Genomic DNA, 25,087 nt, shown 5'->3' with positions numbered 1-25,087 from the left:
ATTTAAATAAAATAATAAAATTTTACTCAAGGGTATATTAACTTTTGGCCCCATGACACAATGCTACGGGTAATTTTAATTCCCTTCTACATTGATACAAGCGCCTGTGAAAATAATGTTATTAATTATTATTTGTTGTAAGTTTTACTTCGTCATTTGGTAGGCGTTCCTTATAATATAGGAGTCAAAGACAAGAGCATTAATTGCAAAATCTGTGTTCGTACATGCATACAAAGGACGATAAAAGATTTACAGTTTTAATACTACACCAATTTCGATGAAATTGAGCATGAGGGTAGAACAAAGTCAGAAATTACTTTAACAGCCAGTAATATAAAAATGAAAAATAAAGACGGGAGTCGGGAATATCTAAATCTAGCCAATTAATTTGAAGACTGACGACCTCGGTGGCGTAGTGGTAAAGTGCTTGCCTCTGAACCGAGAGGTCCTGGGTTCGATCCCTAGTCGGGTCATGATGGAAAATTATCTGTTTCTGATTGGCCCGGGTCTTGGATGTTTATCTATATATGTATTTGTTATAAAATATAGTATCGTTGAGTTAGTATCTCATAACACAAGTCTCGAACTTACTTTGGGGCTAGCTCAATCTGTGTGGTTTGTCTTAATATATTATTTAATTTCGGGTCAGGGCCGGTACAGGGCCGGTTTTTCTGATTTTCCAATCAGACCAGTCCATGGCCTGCGGTGACCACTTCCCATCATGAAGAACTCCATGTCTGTGTTTTGTTCAGTAGTAGGTACCCACAAAATAAATAATATTACCCAGTATCCTGTTTCTTAAGCTGTAAAATAATTGTGATGGTTGTGGGTTGTAGATGAGAATAAATAAACATTTATTATTTGCTACGGCTCGCCCCGGGTTCACTCAAATTAAATCATAACAAATTCTGCACCTAAACCTTCCTCATGAATCGCACTATCTATTGGTGAAAACTGTACAGAAATCCGCTCGGTAATTTTTGAGTTTATTGCGTTTATGCAGACAGGTGCGATTGGGGGACTGCGAATTTTCTGTTCAAATGATCTGTATCCTCGCCGAGGATGAATGCGTGCGATACTTGTTTTTTCTAAGCTTTGTTTTGTTTACAGGCAATCGTCACTGAGACTGTAGAGGTCGACCCGTGAGGCTCGCAGTCAGATCAGATTGAGGATAACGAAAGAGTGTAGAGTAGGCGCGGGCAATTCCTACACAGATTTATAACGACCGATTTTTTTTTTATTGCTGTACCAAATATATCTAATTTTATTTTAAATTAGACATCAAATATTTTTTTGGGATAGCAATGATTGTTTATTTATTTCAGGCAACAAGTTAGGCGCCGGCCGTCTTGAAACCCTTCCTCGCGCGATGAGAGCCAAACTTTTGGTAAAAAAATGTACTTTTTAAATTGAATAAATAACATAGGCCTATATAATAAGTACTGGTCTGGGTCAAGACAAGATAAAGAGCCGATTGGTTTTTTTGTTTGAGCCTATTCTGATCTAGTACAAAAATCCGTCAGTCTAGTTACAATAATTTATCTTTAGGCACATCATACCCGTGCTGATCTTTAAGAAATGTAATCAAGAGGTATATTTCTTAACATCGCGTATTTACACTCAGCTTCGACTATTGTTACGCTTTTTTATGCCCTCAATGAATATTATAGCCGCACGTACTACTCCGCAGGATCTGTATGCGCGTGCCGTACTCTGTGCACGTCGTATTCACATCTCGCATATACATTGCCGTGTTACAGATTACTGCTGGACAGTGCTCAAGACGAGTGAGCAACTGGTTCTTAAAAATAATAATTCGAAACTAATTTTTTAAAATATTTGTAATGTTTACACCTCTGTAACTGTCGCTGTGCTGACTGTAAAAATAGCGTTAAATTTTTTGACAATATTTTTTTTTTGTTTTCTAAAATGGGTTGTTTAGGAAATAAAGTGTTTGGTGTTGTGATCCTGTTGTTTTTGTTGAAAAGTTGCGCAGGAGTTATATTCAGGCTAAATGGTGAGTAAAAAAATACTACCTACCTATATATGTGGAATGTATGTGTATTAATTATACTCTTGAATACTCCTATTCAACCGACTTCCCAAAAAGGAGTTATATGTTCCAGTCGTCATCACCATCGTCCATTTTAATCTTCCAAAGGATAGGAAACGACTTTCTTTTTGTTTTATTATTTATTTTAAGCTTTACACCAGTACCGGTGGTTATGTGCACCTAATTCTTCCCTTCCCTAATTCTGATGGAGATAACATTTTGCATGCAAATCGTATACAAGCGCCTAAAAGACTCCGGCTCAGGTATTATCCATCACAGCTACGATTTTCAGGCATAAAAAGTGTTTCAAGAAACGTTGAACTAATCCTGTTATTCATAAATAGGCTAGACATTGAGCCCCAATTGCACAAACAAAGCATGACCTGCTTTCTTGTATCTACATGTCCTAATTTAAAGTTGGACTCTCAAATTGGAAAGATTACTATGACATTTGAAAGTTAAACTCTTCTTTTAGTGATGTCCTTAAACATTGATTTTGGCGCCAAATTTGGCACCGGATTCGCCTTTGTCAAAAGCCTTCAAACTATACCGAGCTCTGGGGGCCACCATAGATAAAATATATTTATTTTATCTATGGGGCGGTCTACCATAAAACATAAAGGGCGTCATTGCCACTCGTACTAATTTTGGAATGGAAAAAGAAACAGCATGTGGACGTGACACCTATTTGTATGTTTGTATGTTTCGTGGTAGGCATTCAGAGATCAAAAGAAATCTTTCACGTTTAAAAACTGTAGTTACCATTGTTCTATCTTTCTTTCTTATCGAGTGTAATCGCCTAAAGGCCTCTGATATGACTTTTACGACTACCTACCGATACGTAGTGACAAGTAGTCGCATACAAACAAGTGAACTTAACAGTTGACTGTAGTTCCTCACGATGTTTTCCTTCACCGGAAGCAAATATAATAGCTTTTAGTCGTAAATTTCTCAGCTATAGCAAAACCGTCATTATTTTCATACAAACTATCACTAGCGATTATAGTAATTTTAGGATTGTTTTGCCCGGGGTGGGTTGTTTTATAGTAAATTTCATTAAAATCGGTTTAGCGGTTTAGCCGTGAAAGCGGAAAAGACAGACTTTCTCATATAACAATAACATGGATTGAAAACCTATGTATGCATGCGAGGTAGCTTTTTTGCCATACAAAATTATGTTTTTTGATTGTGGCTGCGTATACACATATACATACATGCATTACGATTCCATACAAAAAAGCGCAAGTGTTACATGCTAGTGTGCACCAGGCCTTAAATTAATATACTTATATTTTTATTTGTGTGAACCTTGACAGCGCCATTGTTATTATATACTTTAATATATAATTTACTTTAAAATGTTGCAAGTTGCAAAAGTTGTGTGTCGTTTTGGCTTATGGCAGACCTTTAGCCCAATGTTTTACGATTGTCACACTTCACTTTTAATTTAGAGTCACAGAAAATAAAATTATTATGTCGACTTTATACTTGGCTTTACTTGGCACTTTATTGAGAATATATATATATATATATATATATATATATATATATATATATATATATATATATATATATATATATATAAATATATATTTCAATGACGTAATCTATTTAAATGTCAAATTCAAATTCAAAATTCTATATTCAATTTGGGATGATATACATCACTTATTGACGTCAAAAAAATTACTTAAACTAAGTCTACTGCCGGCTTCCAAAGCGCAAGTGAAGAAGAAGCGGCGCAACAAACTTCACCGCAGCCTTTTCTCCAAGGACGTCAATTAACAAATATAGGTCTTATACATATATTAAAAATTAGGAGGACGAATTTACATCATTATTAAAAATGTCAAAATTTGAATAAATAAATAAAATAAAATATGTATTTCCAATAAAATTATTGAAAATTGTCACACAAAATATATATATATATATATATATATATAAATAATAAGCTAAATGTGCAAAACGTACGTAATAATGTCATATAGTCAATAATGTCATTAAAGTGCATATAGACTGAATAAGGCACATAACACATTGTATTAGCTCTCGGTTAAATCCGGTAGATACTTGTAGAAATCTAATTTTCCCAGCCATAAGAATATTTTTTTTATCGTCATACGTTTTTTCCGGGGATTTCATTAGCTTTTTCACACTTTTCCGTATGCCAGATAGAGTATTTGCAAATGCAAAACTGAAACTGACTAAAATGTAAGCAACTATACTTCAAATTTCAAAAAAACCGTTAGTCATTTTCATTGTGTACACATTGCGTAGTTAGTATGAGTGCTTTTATTTATCGCAATGACCAGCAATGTATGTCGAATCGGTTAAACTTTGGCGAACTGTTTGGCGACAGTGTGGAGCCGGTATTAAACATATAACTTCCCTCTGTTTGTCGTCGGGGGTTAAAAAGTGAAGTGATATGTCTAAGAAGAAATTATTGTCAGAGAAAGCTATCCTCGTAACCTTGGGCCCACCCATGTGATAAATACGTCACCGACAGCTATGGTAATATCGTGGAAATTGTATCATTTTCTTGTGATGTCCACAACTTATTTCATGCTCAAGAAATAATTTCGATTATTTTATGCCTTATCCCTTATTCGGAAACGAGGAAGAGGACCATAACTTGCAAGATTTGAGTGATTTGAGTTGATCAGAGACTACCGGCACAAAGGATATAAGCCTTATTTACATTTTTTTTATTTAACTGGAAGCGGTGGTGGTGTAATGGTTAAGACGCCCTCCTGTGGATCGAAAGGTCACAGGTTCTAATCCTACTCGTGACTCATGTATAGTAGTTTTCATCGGCCACCACTTGCTTCCGGTGAAGGAAAACATCGTGAGGAACCTGCACATTGGTTGATTATTAACTTGGACGTTTTGCTACCGTCACTTAGATGTCTAGAATTAAGATAACGAATGCGTTATCTCATTTCTAGATTAACGAAACGGCCAAGCTAGACGTTTTAACTAGAATGTAGAGTGTGTGAAGTTAGGTCTGGTAAAGTTAGGGCGCATATATCAAGAATCTTGGCTCTACACGAGATCTGACCACTTTTTCATACATTTTGACTAAAGTGTAGAATTTGTGAAGCAAACTAGACTCGTCTTAGCAACATTTTAATATGAAAATGTTTTTTATTATGATATGCATCACTTGGCGTTGCAGGATTGGCTCCAGACGCGGGAATTCCTCAACGGTATACCGCACGGCATGACATTTTTGTGTCCACTACTATAATAAGTAGTTCCAACGGTTGGACTAGTGGAACTTTGTAGTCCCAGTTGTTTAACTTTTTCAACAATAGTTAGCCATTGTGATACACACGGGTGATACAATACTCGGCGCGCATGTCCGACTCGCACTTGACCGGATTTTAAAGTCAGAAGTCGTTTGCTAAAACTACATTATGTGTCTAGTTGTTCGTGAACCAAGTTCAAGTTTACTAAGTAAGGTCTGCCGGAAACTTTTATTTTTAGCACACAGTCTATCCTGAATTGAGCTTGGCACGATTGCCGTCTGTCAACGTCAACGCACCTCAATGTCAAACTCTATGGAAAACAACAAAACACAACGGAGCACGCAACTATGACGGAGTAGGGAAGCCGGGTTCTAAATCGAACTATTGAGAATACAAATTCTTGTATCTGACAATAGTTATGTGTTCATATTGCCGATAAAACTAATGAGAACTATCTGTTTCCTTTGCCTGACTACGGCAACAACAACATTCCCAAAAAGGGTTGATATTAAGCACGCGTGGCCGGTCGAAAATCAAAAGACAAATCTTCAAATTGTTTTACGCGTTCTCAGGGATCTGGGTCACACAGCCGTGAGAATGAAAGAGAGAGAGGGACCCTATTTTGAACTAGTACTTTCAGAGTGCAGTAGTTCAAGAGACACAGTAGTGGAATACCGTAATAGGTAACATAGGAAATGTGTTCGCAAAGTTGTCCAATTGGTTAGCCGACTGCAATTACACAAACGAACGTGTAATTAGTGTAGCAGTCGACGGAGACACTGTATTTAAGTATATTATTTTAAAAATATTTTTTTTCTTTCGTTTTCCACATTTTAGAAGCTATTTATCAATTTAAACGTTAAGGCACAGGCCTTACGGACAGATAAGGAGTACGAGCTATGGACTCACCACGCGGGCCCAATCGGATTCGCGGGTTTTAACGACTGCAAATACAGACAGAATCAACGGCTCAACGTGCTGCGAAACACGATGAAACTCAAGATAATACATTTTTGGTCATCCATCCAATGACCTACCATTGGCCCAGCACGCTAACCACTGCACCATTGCGAGCTCTTCAAGCGATTAATATACAGAGTTATTGTTAAGACATCAGCAAGCTCACAGGACTAGATAACTGACATCAAAAACTATTTTAGTTCGACGGGTCATTTGCTTCTTCTTTTCGAGTGTGTTAATTGCTAACACGGGTCAGATATTATTCAAGTCGCCCAAAGGCATCTGACATAACTTTCACGGCTACCTACAGCGCAAGTAATCGCATACATCTAGTGAACTTAAACTGTCAACCAGTGTGCAGGTTTACTCAGAAAGGTTTTTCTTCACCGGAAGCAAGTTAACATACATATTCAGATTGGTTCGATATTCGATAGTTCGAACGTGGGAAATTTCGATCACAAGCGGATGGTCTTAATCATTTGACCACTACCGTTTAAATTTTCTGGTATTGAAGATTGGGTTTCGAGCCATTTTCCATGTATTGAAGTTCGGTTTTAGAAGAATTTTTAATTTTTTTAAAATTTTTTGCAGAAACTCAATACGAGTCAATGCCGCCCCTGTTCGCGCTGGACCCGTACGAGCCTTGTCTCCGGGACCCTGGCGGGATGTACTGCTTGGCCGACTTCGACCTGTTCTCTGAGGAGAAGTCTGACCTCATGCGGCTCATACAGGTACCTGTTGATATACATATATCTCTCTTTCTCTCTTTCTCATCTGAGCAATTTCTCGGTTTCTTTCCCAGCCGTTAAGCGTCAGAGCCCAGTGTCCGCTTTCGTACTTGTTCGCATGGTCGTCGGCATCGACATGACGTACCCGTTGATATACCTTTTAATTAGTTGCCATTTTGAATACGATTTATAGTATTTTTTTTTATATTAGTACAAATCACACAGATTGAGCTAGCCCCAAAGTAAGTTCGAGACTCATGTTATGTATTATGGCCAATCAGAAAAAGATATTTTTCCGTCATGACCCGACCGGGGATTGAACCCGGGACCTCTCGGTTCAGTGGCAAGCACTTTACCACTGCGCCACTGAGGTCGTTAGTCGTCGTCAGTAAAAAAGAAACAAACCGTTCAGTAGATTTTGCGTGAAAGAGTTGAATGTTAGTAGGATTTGCAGGATAATTGGCACGACCCAATTTTACGCCCAATTTGATTAGATTGACAATCAAATTGGGTCGTGTGGATGGAAATATGAAATTCAAGGTCATTGGGTGCTCGGTATCGCCCGATTTGGGATCGCTCAGTCAAATACTGAAATTAGCGATTTAATGTGTACGTGTGGACGCATGATCAGATCGTGCGACCCAATTCAATCGGCAATCAAATTGGGTAATCAGATTGTATCGTGTGGCAGGGGTTTAAAAGAAAGGCTGAAATTTTGTATAGACGCCTTAATACAAGTTGTGTAAGTTTTACTTATTTTTGTTATAGACTGTACTTACGATTAAAGTAAGCCACGCCTCAAAGTAATCGATTTCCCCAGTAAGATAATCAATATAATCGATAAACTGTTCACTCAACTCGCTAAAATACTGCTCTGTAATCTTGTTTACCAAGGAATAAATGCCAGCAATTATTATAATAATGCGCTTAATTGTTAGGAAGTCAACAAAGCTATGGGTTAGTTGGCGGTCAAGAACATGACATGGTCAGGAATATTATGTAGCATGGTCAAGTGTAGCCGTAACGCCAGGGGCGTAGTTATTCGCTACACGGTATCATGCAATGGGGTTCTTGAGCTTTGGGGGCCCTTCGCACTTTCTTCGTCGCACACTCGCCAATGCACTGTAACTATCTGTTGCCCGCAACTCCATTCCCGGTTCCCTTCGTTTGATCTCTGGTCTTTAATTATATATATTCCAAATTTTATAAAAACAGGTCTAGATTGTATAACCGTAAAAACGTCATAGAGAAACTATCGCATAATATAGTGAAATGAGTGTTTTTGCAGCGTATTCAAATCTTTTTGGCAAACAACTAATTTTAAAAATTAACGATTCATTATTAAATACACACAGTAGGTATTTAACAAACCATGTACTTTAGCATTAACGACAATTATATTGACGTCAACATTTATCTTAGATTAATAAAGACTCATTTTTAAACTCACTGACTTTAGACTTGTCGGGGTTTTATCGTGGGTTGGATAGTGAATAGGCACTAGGCAGTAGGTAGTAAAGTAAGTTTATTATAAAACTTAAGGTAAGACCTAGAACAATTAATATAAATTAAAAATCTAAAATAGAGATTAGGTGATACGTTATACTATACATTCACAATAAATGGAGCACTACCAAATAAGGGTATTATTGGGTCTGTTATTATTTAATGTTTATAAATTTATCACGGTCACCCTCTTGCCTCGCTAGCTTGATCGTAATGTTAACGCGTCAAAGTGTTCGAGCGGATTTAGAATTTTAAAATTTATGACAGTAGTTCCAAAGGTGCCAGCGCAGGCGAAATACTTTGAAAGAGATTCCAAACAAAGCGTTGCTGCGTTACATGTTTAAAACCAAGTCTATTGCCACTTAGTTGTGGGACCGAAGGTCTTATTTAGACCAGGGCTTGTGATAACCAAGCCTTGCCACCGCATAACGATAAACGATCTGTATAAACGATTCAAGAGAAAAATGGCGGGAAATACCGAGTACACGTGGTTGTGTAGTAGCGTTGTACAATACAGACATGCGAATAAAGAAACAGAATTGACAAGTGTTTGTCGTTACACCCAGTGCTACTATGAAACATAAAACACGTAGCACGTAATTGCGTCCACACGTTCTTTTTTTTTTACTTATAAAAGATACCTCATGTGAAAATGAAGAAGATTTTTTTTGTTGTGGACGTAGTAACGTATGTTTCGTAGTAAGTCTTGTATACTATTCATGGCTTGGAATGAAGCATGGTGCTATTCAAACCATCACAGTAATTGTCGGTCATCATAGATAATTAAATTGTGTCACTGAGGTCTACCGCTACGTTTTTACCGGTAAATACTTAGGTATTTTCTATGTAGATTACCTTCTGTCAATTAATTTTATAAAATCTTTTCCTAACTAATATTATAAGCGCGAGTTTATTTGTATTTTTTTTTTTGTTACTGTTTCACGCTTTGTTTGCTAAAGATATATTCTTGAAAATTTTCCATGTATGTTTATTGAAGTACAGAAAAGGACGTAGGGTATCTTTAATTCCGGAAAATTATTTGTTTCCGTGAAAAAAAAAAAACATACGGGCGTGTATGAGATAGTTTCCAATAAAAGAGTTTTGAAACCCAGACGATTCAATAAGTATAGTAACCTTACTACAGCCGCCTTGAGCTGTATGGGTTGCTGTATTAAGATGAAATAATGACAGGTAGTTAGCCCATCGCCTATGAGAAGAATCTGTATTATAATATAGAATATTCATTATTTGACTTGACTTTTATTTGTCATCTGTTACAATATTCCGTAAACGCATCAAAGAGTTTACTTTATTGCGGCAAATTGAGGGCAATACATTGAATTATTAGTTTTCAGTTTATTACTAGTTTCATATTATATAAATATAAAGTATAAATATGAAACTAGAAATAATTCAAAAGATTAATTACATGGAAGCTATGGAAGAAAAAATAAAAAGAAAAAATAAAATATTTTTTTTTTCCATAGCTCCCATGTAATTTATCTTTATTCCTTTTTTTTTAGGAATAAAGATATTTATATAATATATAGTAAGGTGGTAAAATAAACAAGTTAATATGTACGGAAACCTCGACACCACGGCACCGTGCTGAGCTGGCCGCCATTTCGGCTTACATATTGTATTCGATCTATATTCGTTACTCTTTTGTATGTTTGGATTTTATGTGTTTGCCGAATAAATGATTTCTTCCTTTCTTTCACAATTACTATATAATATACTATACTATATAATATATCAGATCTTTGTTTATCTCCACCGGAATCTTTATTTATATGAATTATGAATAAATCGTGTCATGGCAAAACATAATTTTCGTGTGTACCGCAGACTTGGGAATAGCAAGCCTCCTGAAGTGTCTCTGCAACTCAGAAAATATCTTGAGAGATATTTTATTATTATCTGAGTATTGAGATACTCCGAAATAATTTATCGAATCTTTCCGTACGAATTTCAATTTGTCCATATATTTGTACAAATAAGAGCGAAATATGTATATGTGGTCGTCCAAATCAAAAGGGATTCTATGGCGCCTGGAACTTACGCCATTATTGCCGTTGTTTTGTATTCGAACAACGGCAATAAAGACCTAATTTCCAGCTGCTATAAGGTTCCTTTTAATTTGGACGACCACATAATTATCATTCAAAAAACAGTAGATGTCACTTCAACCGACAAGTTACGTCGAAAACAATAGCCTGGCCGAGCCTGGCTGAAGGAATAAATGAAAAAGTGCTTGATGTGGTCAAGGAGTGTCAATGGTCTGAGAACTAGTGAGGATGCTGGCTGAAGATCGTGCAAAATGAAGAAGAGGTAGGTACAAAAGCGGACTCTGGGCTCCGACACTTTACAGTGGAGGAAGTAAACGGAAAAACGCTAAAATAAGAGAGAGTTGAGGTACTTCTATTTGCTTTATAATTACAAACTCTGGCGTAAGTAAAGTATGCTTAAAAGCTGTTCATATTTCAACAACGACGCCATTAATTTTCGTGAAACCATTATACGGTTAAGGCACAGATGATAAAATATAATTTTGTATAAATTTTACGGTCAAGAACGAGTTGGAGCTACTATAATGGAGTTTTATTTATATAATTTATTTTGTTGTTATGTTCAAAGCCGGTATAGGTACATGTTCAAAGCAGCATACGTGACTTACATCAAATCGAATTTAACATACGCAGCAAATTCTAGTCGAGAAGAATGCATAAATGTAAATTAACATATAAATAAACTATATTTGGCCGCGACAGCACTATAACCTTTATTTATTATTTTAATTAATCATTTACTGATAATTATAATTCCTATTTAAGGTTCACGCAAGCTCAAAAATGCATATATATATATATATTTATTTATTTGAATGGAAGACTATCGGCTAAACAGATAATGTACTTAAAAAAAAAAATAACAATCTTTTAACTATTATTATTATTAATCTTATTCCGATTTTTGTTTAAGATAATAATTTTTTACTGTTTTTGTCATGGACAAGTATTTTATTTTTGTTATGTGCAAAACACAAAAAAAAATAAGGAACGTTAAGTATAAGTAGTAAGTCAGCTGCCACATTAAATAAAAAGACGTACCATGAATATGTATATAAATATAAGCACATAAGGAAGTTCTGGCAGCATGACACGGCTATATTTAGTGAATATAACTTGAGGAAATTATTTAAATAACTACCTTAACCGGCGTTAAAGTTGCCAAGTTTTATCAAATTTGAGTTTTGGCACGTGTGATGTTACTCTGATACATACCTACATACACATAGATGATATCATTAATTATTTATCAATATACGACCTTCGTGGAGGTCTCGGGTTCGATCCTCAGTCAGGTCAACATGGAAAATGATCTTTTTCAGATCGACCTGGGTCTTATATGTTAATGTTATCTATATTTGTGTTAAGTGATACTTCCTATAACACAAGTTTTGAACTTACTTTGGGGCAAACTCAATCTGTGTGATTTATCCCTATATATTTAAAAAATAAAATGGTCATTTATTCCAGTAATCCGGGTTACAATAAGGTTAGGACTTCCCAGTGAGTAATCTAATGATACTCGAGATGGGAATGACCTGCTACTTCCTTATAAAGTTTTACATGAAGACTACAGTTGTGAATGTTAAGTAAATGAAACAAACAAAAAGGAACGCAGTTATGGTAGGAATGAATGTGAGACCACAAGTGTGCGTGTGTAAGTTGAGGTAAATATTATATATAGTGTGAGGAGCAGTTTGGTGTGCGATAATAGTGGTAATGTGTGAATCGTAGCAGAATGATAATTAATATACAGGGTGTTAATTTGCATTCTTGCCATATTCACACAGCTAATAGTACTAACCAATACCAATCAGTTTAGTTTAATTTGAGACATCCTAGAATAACGCAGGCTGAGTAATCAATAAACTTAAATTTACAGGACACTGAGGAATAAACCAATTTTTTCGAGTGCATTCATAAGTCGCAATAGGAATAAATCTAGTGGGCGTGGCCGTCTGGCACGGCCGAAATCACCCGAAACAGCGCATGTAAATGAATAATTTCAGATTTCCCTTCCTACTTTACGGGCTTAGGACCGACAGAAATACCTATTTTTAATTAATTAGTTTTATTTTTTTATTACATTATCCCTCATTTCTTCAGAGATCAAAAAGTTAAAACTTATTTTTGTTTTTATAAATTAGGTATTTTTGGCGTAGTTAAAAAGCTGAAATCATCCTATTTACAATTAATTCGTCTATTTACAACACTAAATTAATCTAAGTAAAAAAAATCTAAGTCTTTCTAAGTAATTGTTCGAAGTGCTCACCATTTTCACGAATGCACAGTCTTGCACGGCGTAAAGAATTTCGTTTTAGTTTTCGTAAAACGTACAAATCCTGTTTCAGTTTATCGAATGCTGAAACGATTCGTTCGCGTAACACTTCAACACTGTTGATTTCTTCAGTGTACACCAAACGTTTAACATCACCCCACAAATAATAATCTAATGGAGTTAGGTCTGGGGACCATGCTGGCCAGTTTACTGGACCTTCACGCCCGATCCAGTTATTACCGAACTTGCGGGTCAAGTATTCACGCACTTGGATTGCAAAATGTGGAGGAGCACCATCCTGTTGGTAATAAAAGTTTTGCAGGGAAGCGAGAGGAACGTCATCCAGCATCTCGTTTATAACGTGATCCAGCAACTCCAGGTACGTTGAGCCGGTAAGACGGCCCTCAATAAAATAAGGTCCGAGTTAATGTCCGTCTATTATGCCAGCCCAGACATTTAAACCAAATCGGTGTTGAAAAGAGTGTCTTTTTATCTTTCTGGGGTTTTCGTCCCGATAACTCCACCAGTGCTCATTATGGATATTGAATACACCAACTCTTGTGAACAAACTTTCGTCTGTCCACAAAATGTTGGCGTTTCGGTTGTCTAGCAGCCAGCGACAAAATGTGATTCGTGCATTATTATCCTGTGGGAGCAGATCTTGTACTTTTCTAAAGTGAAACGGGTGTTTCTGTTCACTTTTCAATAGTCTCCACACTGTCACGTGGCTCACATGGAAGTGTCGTCCTGCCTCACGGGTACTGGCACGGGGCTCTACTTCGAAGTAGTCTAGAATTAATTCCTGCAACTCTACAGTAAGCCCTACACTGCCTCGAGCTTGCGCGTGTCTTGGGACGTCAAACTGACGAAAGTCTCTCAATCGCTGTGTGGCCGCAAGCATAACCTGGCGGGTCGGCCTCCTTTGATGTGGAAACATTTCCGCAAACATATTCACGGCTTGCCGCAAACTGTCACCACATATGGCATACAAGCGCACCATTTCCACCAACTCGTGGTTGGTATACGCTTCAGTCATTTTCTTGATTTGATTGTGATACGCAACTTAAACAACACGGACCGAGCAGAGCGAGCGGAGCGAGCGAAATCTTGACATCCGCCGTGCGTCGGCGTCGCGAATAGACTGGGGCGGGGTGGTGGTGCGTTGCGGGGTTGCGGGGATGGCTGGCCGTCGGTCGGCGTTTACGCCGCACAAAGAAAAGGGGCGGAGCTTTTTTTGCCGACTTATGTACTCAAGTTTGCCGACGGACTAGTGATGTGCATATGTTTCGATAATAAGTGTTGTTCATAACATAATGTCGATTAAATAAAATATTCTTAAAAAAAATACCTAACTTTTGATCATGTTTTTTTAATTGATTTGTGTTCAGAATCAGTAATATAACAACCTCTGTGAATATGGCAAGAATGCAAAGTAACACCCTGTATATACTCAGTACTTGAAGTTATAACTTTATGTAGGTTTAGGTAATAAGTTTTCAATTTCATCATAAGTAAGTGCGTCCAAGTATTGTAATGAACATTTTTTGCATTTATATAATTGAATAGGATAAATTTCAAGAAGCACATTTAGTTTGTCAATTTATATTTATATTTATTTATAAATAAAAAGTAAAAAAAAAACAAAAAAGCGAATAATATAAATATATCAATAAAAATCAATAAATATATTGGAACAAATCACACAGATTGAGCTAGCCCCAAAGTAAGTTCGAGACTTGTGTTATGGGATACTAACTCAACGATACTATGTTTTATAATATATTGATAAACATTCAAGACCCGGGCCAATCAGAAAAAGATCATTTTCCATCATGACCCGACCGGGGCTCGAACCCGGGACCCCTCGGTTCAGAGGCAAGAACCTTACCACTGCGCCACCGAGGTTGTCTGGTCTGGTCAAAAAGGTCATGGCTCAGTGGATCTACTACTGGTTACACTGATTTTCAGCTATGTCTAGTGAGGGAGTGCGAGTCAACTGATTTGTGAAGTGTGATGAGTTGAGTGTAATTAAAACGTATAAATAGTTAAGTCGATAATTATAATTTATATCAAAAATAGCATGGATGCACTTTTTATCCTACTGGGGCTTGTCTTACGAGGGAACTTATACAGGGTTACTGGTATAAAACGCATAATCTTCCAAAGGCGCATAAGGCACTAACATCTTTTGTTCTACGACTTTTGTCAAAACGTAATAAATACAAAAAAAAAATCGTTTCCATAAAACGCTAACTCTATGTTCGATTCCTCTACATAACGCTCGTGATTCATGGCATTGAGTTAAGATGTATAGAATCGCAAAATATTGTATTTTTTATATGAATTAAAAAGGAACTACGAGTCACGAAAAGTCTTTCTCTTACCCAAATAGTTTTCAGGAGGTTTTGCGTTTGATACCAGGGGGCTTACCATCATCTCTTAACGCGATCCACTTTACGACCTAAACTGACCTGCATCGCAAATCCGTACCATCGACTTAATTTTTTGTATGAATGCATCATTTTAGGTGCCTAAATTAAACCGAGTTGCATTGGAATCGTTCTGTAGTAGGAAGTTGATGGTAGACCTGCTGTAACCCTGTATAGGCAACTAAGCGATAAAAAGCCTTATTTTATGAAAGGCAAAGTCTAAAGTCAATCTTAATCATTTTTTATTTTCAGGAATACTCCGCTCACTCACTGAAACATTTCAACCATACACAAATTCACAGAGGTATTTGTGTCAGAAGAGCGTGCAAACAGTACTTAAAGACATCAAATTTAACGACGGATCTAGGTGTCATCCTTGAGGCGTGCCTCAACGAAACTGTATGGAAGAGCTACAAACTTCAAACAAGACTGAATAAAATTAATTACTGTGATAAAACTAATGAAACTAGAACTTTGGATGTCAGTGATATGGCTATGGTGGTCGTGTACCTTGTAATAATAATACTTAATGTTGGTGGAAGTGTTTACGATGCGGTGATCAGCAAAAAATCTGGAAAGGGTGAGATAGTTTTGATTTTATCTTAAGATGAGAATGACATTACCAGCTGCGCGCCGGAGCTTCGCTCCCGTGGGAATTTTGGGATAAAAGTACACTATGTGTTATTCCACTTTATATTCTAACCCGTGTGCCAAATTTCATAACAATCGATCCAGTAGATTTTGCGTGAAAGAGTAACAAACATGTATACACACATACATCCTCACAAACTTTAGCATTTCTAATATTAGTAGAATAAGGATTATAATATTATAAGTATGGAATTATTGAGTTTGGCTTTACTGACCTAAATAATCGTAGCTGTGATCCTGATAAATGATAAAGTTAAATAGTTTTCATCCATACTAATATTATAAAGAAGAATATTAGTATTTTTGATTGTAATGAATAAACTCAAAAACTCTTGGGCCAATTTCGATGGAATTTGGCACAGAGATAGGCGAAACGTTCAGGAGTGACATAGGCAACGTTTTATTATGGTTTTACCTGACCGAAGCCGGGGCGAGACGTTAGTTTATTAATGTACATAACAGAGTAGATGCTTTGAGTTTCACCCCTCAACGTCTGTAATGATTTATGCCGGCAACAATACAATACTACGATAAGCAAGCATTACCTACATTACATTTTTAGTCAAATTCAAATTCAAATTCAAAATTCTTTATTCAATTTAGGATGATATACATCACTTATTGATGTCAAAAAAAATACTTAAACTAAGTCTACTGCCGGCTTCCAAAGCGCAGGTGAAGAAGAAGCGGCGCAACGAATTTACATCATTATTAAAAATGTCAAAATTGGAATAAATAAATAAAATAAAAGTTGTATTTCCAGTAAAATTATTGAAAATTGTCACACTATATATATATAAAGCTAAATGTACAAAACGTACGTAATAATGTCATAAATCTATTACATATGTTATGGGATACTGCACCATGCTTGGGTCAAACATTATTGTCGTTCACATAATCAAAAGACACAGTACAGTAATAGTGTACACAGAAAGGGTATATCGAGAGAACCAATATAATATTGGTCATAATAATTTCGAAGGTTTAAAAAAAACGGTGGTGGCGTATTGGTTAAGACGCCCGCCTGTGGATCGAAAGGTCTCAGGTTCGAATCCCACTCGTGCCACATGAGTTTGTATACGAATCTGACTCATCTCTAGTAGTTTCCATCATTCACCACTTGCTTCTGGTGAAGGAAAACATCGTGAGGAAATCATCGTCCACCACTTCTCACAGGAAAACATCGTGAGGAAACCTGCACACTGGTGTTGATTCTCATTAACTTGTGTGTGAAATGGAGAAGGCAATGGCCAACCACTCCATTAATAATGCCAAGTTGATGTGTGTGTTTCATTCCATGTAATAATCACGACCCTCAGCCATAAGGTATACGACTATGAAGAAGATATTTATCGATTCATCTGTTTCAGGCAATTCATATTTACTAGCCTTCTCTATTCGTCGTAATTGGGCCAAGCTGGTGGAACCCGCGGGCGCTGGTCCAGACCCTAGGCTCGAGAGGTTCAAGATATTTTACGGGATAAGGTATATGAGATGAATACTTATTACTTTCTTTATTTCTGCGTCTTCTTCTTCGTCGGAAACAATTCTTTTTCCGGGTTGAATCTTCAAGCTGCATGTATGCAAATTTTCAAGATATTGGTTGATTAGATAGTGTGTTAAGTGGTAACAAACAAACTCATTTTCGCATTTATAATATTAGTTAGGCATTTGGACTATTCAATATTGTTGCATCATCAATATATAGGACGAGGTTTTTGTCGATGGAGTTTAATTTTTCCATTTTACTCAGTTCGGAGTTTTCCATTTTACTCAGTTCCTCGTAGGATTATTAGATTTTACCTCCCCACATAACATTGTTTTACACTGGTCAACTTTGACGTCAACTTTAACCTTTGCAGAACAACGCAAAGTATGTTATTTTTTTGTCTAAACGAGGGCGTCGGGCAGGTCAGAGTTAGCGTCAAAGCTGACTGGTGCAAATCACTTTAAGGGTGAGTTGATCGATCCAATTTGACGTTGATTTTAACCGGCGCGCCGCTTACGTTTAGACAAAATGACGTATTTTGTGTTTTTCCGCGCTCAACCAGCTATTCTGAAATGTTCAGCAAAGATTTGACTATTTGTTTTTATACTTTCAGGACATTGACTATGATCTGTGTGTTTTTCTCACACACGATGCTAACAATGGCGTTTTCATACATTGATAATCCTCTTTATATTGAAAAGGTAAGTACTTACATGGAGCTAGAAACATGTTTCAATATATAAGAATTCTTACTCTTTTTCCGGGACGGAAAGTAGCTTACATCGCGTTCTTCGTGCTCCTTACTGTATGTATGGCTAAGTAAGACGTGTAGAGGAAACAAACTTACTTTCTCATTTATAATATTAGTTAGGGATGTTAGAATACATCCTATTTTGCTAATATTATAAATGCAAAAGTTCGTGAGGATGTATGTGTTAAAGTTTGTTAATCTTTCACGAAAAATCACGTGGACAGGTGATTTTGCGTGAAAAAGTAACAAACATTTTGACTGTCATTATTTGGTACACGGAATACAATCTGGAATAACACTTAGGGTACTTTTTATCCCGAAATTCCCAAGGGAGCCCGAAGCCCCAGCGTGCAGCTACTATAGACATAAATTGTTCAGTAAACGTTTAAAAATCTGCAGTCAGCTGACGACCCGACGAAACAGATCCTATTCAACGGCAACCTGGTCACGTTGACCTTCTTCGTGATGTCCGGTTTCCTCCTGGCCTACAACTTCCAGCTCCACGCTGAGAAGTACGGCGTCAGCTGGTTCCAGGTCCCGAAGGGCATACTGCTCAGGTGGCTACGGTAAGATACACTATGTATATCTTGATAAAACTCTCATAAATATTCTGCCTATCTAAGCATATATAAGGATAGAGAGAACGCGGGAAGCGACTTTGTTATCTACTTGCAAATGATGGTTTTATCCCGCAGTTAGATATTTGTTTGGCATATACAATGTTAGTGACCTTAAGGCCAACTCCGGATGTTCAAGCGCTAGCTTGAAACGTCCGGAGTTGGCCTTGGGCTGACCTACTGACCTGAGCAAAAGGTAGTATAGTTACCACTATTTGCTCAGATCAGTAGGATATTGCAACAGGCATCATTCAAACACTAAAACCCAACTAAAAGACGGGGTTGTGCCTGGTTAATTGGTGAATAAACTGCAGTAACTCGCCAACGGCCTCATTTCAGATTGACACCAACATTAGCGCTGGTCCTCTTCACCATAGCGACCGTGATGCGGCACGCGGGCGCCGGCCCGCTGTGGAAGCTCGTGGTCAGCAGCGAGGCGCGCGCCTGCCGCACTTACTGGTGGGCGCACCTGCTCTACGTCAACAACTACGTGTATGATGACGCGTATTGCATGCCGGCCACTTGGTAAGGACCAGCATCTTTAGGAAGCAAGTATAGTCTCAATATAAATATACTATTGTGTTGTCAAGCGGTGGCAGTGGTCAATAGTAGTAAAGCGGTAGCATAATCTCCTGTGGCATTTTTACGTGCATGTGATGCATTCATTCTAACTTCCACAACTCCTCAGGTACTTGGCCGCAGACACCCAGCTGTTCTGCATCGGTATCGTCATATGTTTCGTCGCTCGTACTCCTCGAACTCAGAAGATCATACTGCCCGGACTGCTGCTGGTCTCCATGGTGATCGTGGCCGCTCACACCTACTTCCAAGACCTGGATCCTGTCGTGTTGCAGACGCCAGAGTAAGTATCTTGGGACTAACCAAATTGGTAGTAGATTATACCGGGAATGAAGGCAAATGACGAGAGCCAAAGGTGAACGAAGAGAAATAACTACGATGATTAAAAAAAAACTATTGTTTTAAAACATACGATAGATCTAGATATATACCTAGGTACAAAGCTATGATAACTTATTTTCTTAATCATCTGTTATATCACCATCTTTAAATATAATCGAGCGTTAATACTAATCAATTACCATGGCAAATTAATCCTTCACAACCTTATATTCTATCACACGGCGCTGTGAGTTCGCCATTTTTGTAAGTAGGAGCTATCAAATGATATTTTTAGGAAATTAATATACAGTTTCAAATTTATAATTTTTTTAATGTTGGTTATAGGAAGTACCGCAACCTGTACGAGACGGATGACACGTTCCGCCTACTGTACACGAGAGGCCACACCAACCTGTCCACCTACATCCTGGGCTTGGCTGGCGGGTTCTACGTCTACTACCTCCAGCGAGAGAAGAAGGATTGGAACAAATACAAGGTCTGAGGGTTTATGGCGGCGGAAGAAACCAGGAAAAGTTCAGATGAGTGAAACAAGGTTACAATACGACAGATAAGGGCTTTGATCGAAAATGTCTCACTGCTGGTCATAGGCCGGTTTCCATTATTTTCGTTCGGTTTTGTCAAACTTATCGGTACTTAAGGAATTGTCAAAATCGTCTTACAATCGGCAGCTTGTTTTGTTAGGTATTTTTTTGTTGCTTGTTACATGTTTAACACAGAAGTGGGTATCTGTTCCCAGAATTGATTTAGCATTAGATGTACATGATACTTATATGGTAGAAGATAAAACCGATGTATAGCAGAAAAAGTAGAATAATGGACCCTAGACTCCGACACTTAAGGTCTATACTGGACTTTTTCTTTACGTCTATACTTTTTCTTTTCCAGTCTTACCGCTGGGCCTTCTGGCTGATGATCCCCATGGAAATAGGGGTGATCCTGTCTGGAGGAATCTTCTACACAGACGAGGACCATGTCTCCACACCCGTGAAACTGCTGTATGCCACACTGTACAAGCCTTTCTTCCAACTGCTCGTCGTAATCTTCATCGTAGGATGCGTGCTCAAGTTTGAAAGTAAGGTCTAATTTCTAGTCTTGTCAACAATTTCTTGTTTGATAGGAATCGGTAGATGATGACTTGTCCTTTTATAAGTTAGTCACAAAATTGATTAAGTTCACCCCTACAATTGCCCTAAGTAGACATGTTCAGTAACTGACTGTATTTGTATGAACCAGGTAGGTCGGCTGTGTTACCGTCTGCTCATACCACTGAGTATTCTTTTTGTTACCAGATTTATATCGCAGCATTTTGGAGTGGCGTGGATTCACGTGGACGGGACGTGTTTCTTACAGCGCGTTTCTGTTGCATTTGATATTCCAACGCGGTCTCGTGGGCATCCAGCTTACTCCTGTCCACATGTCTGACTATTATGCGGTAAGATTTTTCAAGGGGCAAACCAAAAACATATCATACGTACGTAGTTGACGTCGTAAAGAGGGCTAAGTAAGCGTGCTATATATATAGTCTGATTGCTAAGGATGCCGAAGACAGAACGAAGTGGAGAAGAAGAATTAGGGAAGCTAATGGCGCTTAATGGCTCTTCTGAAACGTTTATAAGAGAGAAACAGAGAGATTACTTTCACGCTATTTCATTAATTATACCTACAAGGACTTCTGATGAAGTCAATTTTGTTATAAAACGAAGACCCTAGTTTGGACTACTTTAAGAGTTTAATAAAAAATTTAAGATTGATTTTTGAAAATATATTGTTTTCAGATGGTGGTGCTTACGGCCACCATAGCCTTGTCATTTTCCAGCGCAGCTCTGCTCTGGATCAGTGTGGAAGGCCCGATCAATGCGCTCACCAAAGCGGCGTTCAGACCGGCCACTTCTGAACGCAGAGACAACGTGCAAAATGTCTAAATACACCCGCTGTAATCGATTCTAATAAATGCTTGCCAATTTCATACTTTTTTCTTTCTTTTCTTTATTTACTAAATAAATATCAGAATAAGAATAAGAATATGGAATAATGAATTGGCCTTATTAATTTCCTTCCCAAATCATCTAGTTTTTATCCAATAAATGCTTGTCTATTTCATTTTATGTTCTGGACTAGGTACCTACGCAGTTTCCTTGGATTCATTTGAATAATAATTATGATTATAACCACTTCACCTATGGGATCGGCCTAGGGGATCCTAGGTCTTCCTCAACCATAATGGGTTTGAGCTCAGGGCTGCATTTCTACTTTTCCTGCTCTACTTCGTTCGGTTTCTGACATTCCCAAGATGTTTGTTCGTAATAAAAAAGCTCATTGCTAATACATCCAAAATTGAAACAGAGTTATGTGTCAATGCACTATGACAATGACATGTATGTTGATAAGAACAGTTAACAGCACATCAACCTACCCAAATTCATTGCAAACTAGCCGCTATTACCGCGCCATAGATTTTCATGCAGGATAACTTGATGTGCTGTTGACTGTACTGTATTTGAAGTTTATTTCAGTGACGAAACAATGATATAAATAATATTAATGTATTTTTATGTTTCTCGATGATCAGAAATTGGAATCACCTGCGCATACGCAACCTAAATTAGTCAAATTTCAAGGAATAAATATTTTGAGGTACCTAAATAGATGATTACTTCGTTTTATGTTCCAACTAATGTTCGTAGTTCATGTTATTAACACTTTGAAAGAAACAATATCTTCCCCAGTGATATTTACGCCTTATCTGTTTATTTATTTGATCAAAAATTTACCCTGACATTTCCTTCTATGGACAGTCCAGTTACATAAGTTGTTTTTGACCAACTTTAGTCTCTGATCTTGGAGACAAGTGATGGCCAAAAGGACATATAAAAAAACAAAAATCATTTATCTAGACAGAAATTTACTTATTTAGTTTTCTTACTGACAAATTCCTGGCACACAGCCGCAGTCACCCAGCTGTTTTTCGTGGGCGCGTCGACATCTATATCCTGTGGAGGAAGCTCCATCTCATCCCGGGCACTCTCATGTTGGTGTCCTTCATACTGCCGGCTTGTTGACCTTGACCGAAAGGTCAACATGAAAAAGATCTGACACCAAAAAGAAATGCAATAAGAAGTATAAAAACACACAGTAATCACATTTGGAACGAAATAAATAAGTTTCTCATTGGAGAGAAATTATTGATTTCTCATCATGGTGATTGTCCAAAAATTAACATGTCTCAAAATTACAAGATAAGAAATCCTTACACACAAACCCATGTTTTTTATTATATATGTTGGGTAAATATTTTATGTGCTGAATTTGAATTGAAAATGAGACGTCATGGTACGTACATTTTGTAAACATGTAAAACAAAACTTACACGCGCATGAAACATGTATGACGGAAGGATTTTTGAAAGTAGCCACTGGATGAAGAACAACAATAAGTTTTAATTTTGGATTAGATTTTCATAGTGGATATTTCACTTTGGGATCTTCAAGTATCTCTCTGCCATTTCTTATGAAAATATCTAGTGACGCGTGCTCGTGATTTTTAAGTAATTGTAACGCGTGAGTATAATATGGAGCTAAATAATAAAAAAGATTTATAATAAATAAATAATAATAAAATAATAAAAAAACTTTGTTTGAATACTTATATTATATTTGGTTTGGTAGAGATAAAATCGACATTGCCCGAAGGACGATGAAATATATAATATAACTAACTATATAGCTTGACTGAAAACTGATTGCGTTAAAATTAAATTAGAACTTTTGAATAAAAGTAGCACATAGGGTGACATGCTTCTAAGGGCTTAAAACTAAGAAGTAGAGAATGATGAAGTATCTGGTTTGTATCTGTTAATTAGGTCATCGACGTATGTACATATAAACAAGTGAATACTATGTTATCGTGTATAGATTTTGTGCTACGGCTAATAGCAATGAATTTGGTAAAGTTGATGTTCTGTTTTCTGCACATAATCAATGTTGTTTCCAACCGTCTTAATGTAGTATACAATCTGTATAAATGTCATTTCACAGCTCCAAAACCTGTTCTAGTTTATGTAACGTCATTATTTATTTATTTTGTATTTTGAAAGTTAAAGATCCATAATCAACAGTTGATCATTTATAACAAGCAAAAATAGTGATCACATAACGAAGGTATGACCGTATGATGGTGAACACTACTGAAAATAAAAACATTAACAAATAAATACTTTGTGTCACATTTATCATACCGTCTCATCATGATTGTATTTGTGTCATTTTGCGCATGACGCGTAAGACTAGACGAAGAAGGAACAGGTTTACATTTAAAAGATATTTTTTTTACATGGCATGAAATCTAAATGACAATCCAGTTCTAAAGTGCAAACTACGTCGTCTCATTCGACTGTTTCAATTAACGTGGAGGCTGCAGTGGAACTAAATTTATTAATAATTATACAATTTTAACTTCAACCTTCACTGTTTGTGAAATTGAAATTGCTGAATGCAGCTATCTAAAATGGGCTTTGATTTCGTATATAATATGCATGTGCATGGCCACTTCGATCTGTCTCTTCAATGGTCACGGCTTCACGGCTTGTAGTTTGCGGATTGCGCAGATTTTCTTTACAGATTATGCGATATGTATGTACTTAAAATCAAATTCAAATTTCTTTATTCAATTTAGGATGATATACATCACTTATTGACGTCAAAAATTACTTAAACTAAGTCTACTGCCGGCTTCCAAAGCGCAGGTGAAGAAGAAGCGGCGCTTCAAACTTCACCGCAGCCTTTTCTCCAAGGACGTCAATTAACAAATATAGGTCTTATACATATATTAAAAATTAGGAGGACGAATTTACATCATTATTAAATATATATATAAAGCTAAATGTACAACACGTACGTAATAAAATCATAAACCAATTACATATGTTATGAGGATACTGCACCATGCTTGGGCCAAACATTATTGTCATCCACATAATCGTCAGACTTGTTATTACAAGTGCCTTTTTACAAAGTACTTCTTTTATATAATTTCTAAATTTTTTGTCCGGCAAATCAAGAATCCATTTAGGCAATTTGTTATAAAAACGGATACAGTTCCCAACAAAAGACGTTCTAACTTTGGCCAACCGATGCCCGGGGACAGACAATTTATCTTTATTACGTAAGGCTCTATCACCAACTTTTTTAAATAAGTTGCATAATGTTGTCAAATATGTATTAAGAGGGTAAAGTTAAAAAATTAATATCTTTAAAAAAATCTCTAAGGGAATCTCTTCTCTTCAAACCATATATAGCACGTATTGCTCTTTTTTGTAAAATGAAAATAGTGTTAATGGTGCTAGCACTCCCCCAAAGTAGTATCCCATAGGACATTAAGCTATG

General features: G+C 36.9%; 1 protein-coding gene across 1 annotated transcript; it reads left to right on the top strand.

Annotated features, from left to right (window-relative positions):
* Window positions 1–781: 781 nt before the first annotated feature.
* LOC128677512 (nose resistant to fluoxetine protein 6-like) lies at window positions 782–21,667 on the top strand. The gene is made up of 12 exons (XM_053758415.2): window positions 782–2,017; window positions 6,856–6,995; window positions 15,527–15,854; window positions 17,299–17,413; window positions 18,031–18,118; window positions 18,568–18,734; window positions 19,125–19,310; window positions 19,474–19,647; window positions 20,031–20,181; window positions 20,592–20,778; window positions 20,996–21,138; window positions 21,482–21,667. The coding sequence occupies exons 1-12, from the start codon at window positions 1,930–1,932 to the stop codon at window positions 21,626–21,628; spliced, it is 1,914 nt and encodes a 637-aa protein (XP_053614390.1). The 5' UTR covers window positions 782–1,929; the 3' UTR covers window positions 21,629–21,667.
* The last annotated feature ends 3,420 nt before the right edge of the window (window positions 21,668–25,087 follow it).

Source organism: Plodia interpunctella, chromosome 18, assembly GCF_027563975.2.
Source record: "Plodia interpunctella isolate USDA-ARS_2022_Savannah chromosome 18, ilPloInte3.2, whole genome shotgun sequence".
Lineage (NCBI taxonomy): Eukaryota > Metazoa > Arthropoda > Insecta > Lepidoptera > Pyralidae > Plodia > Plodia interpunctella.
Note: the sequence above shows the minus strand (reverse complement) of the source record. Positions and strands in the feature narration are given on the sequence as shown.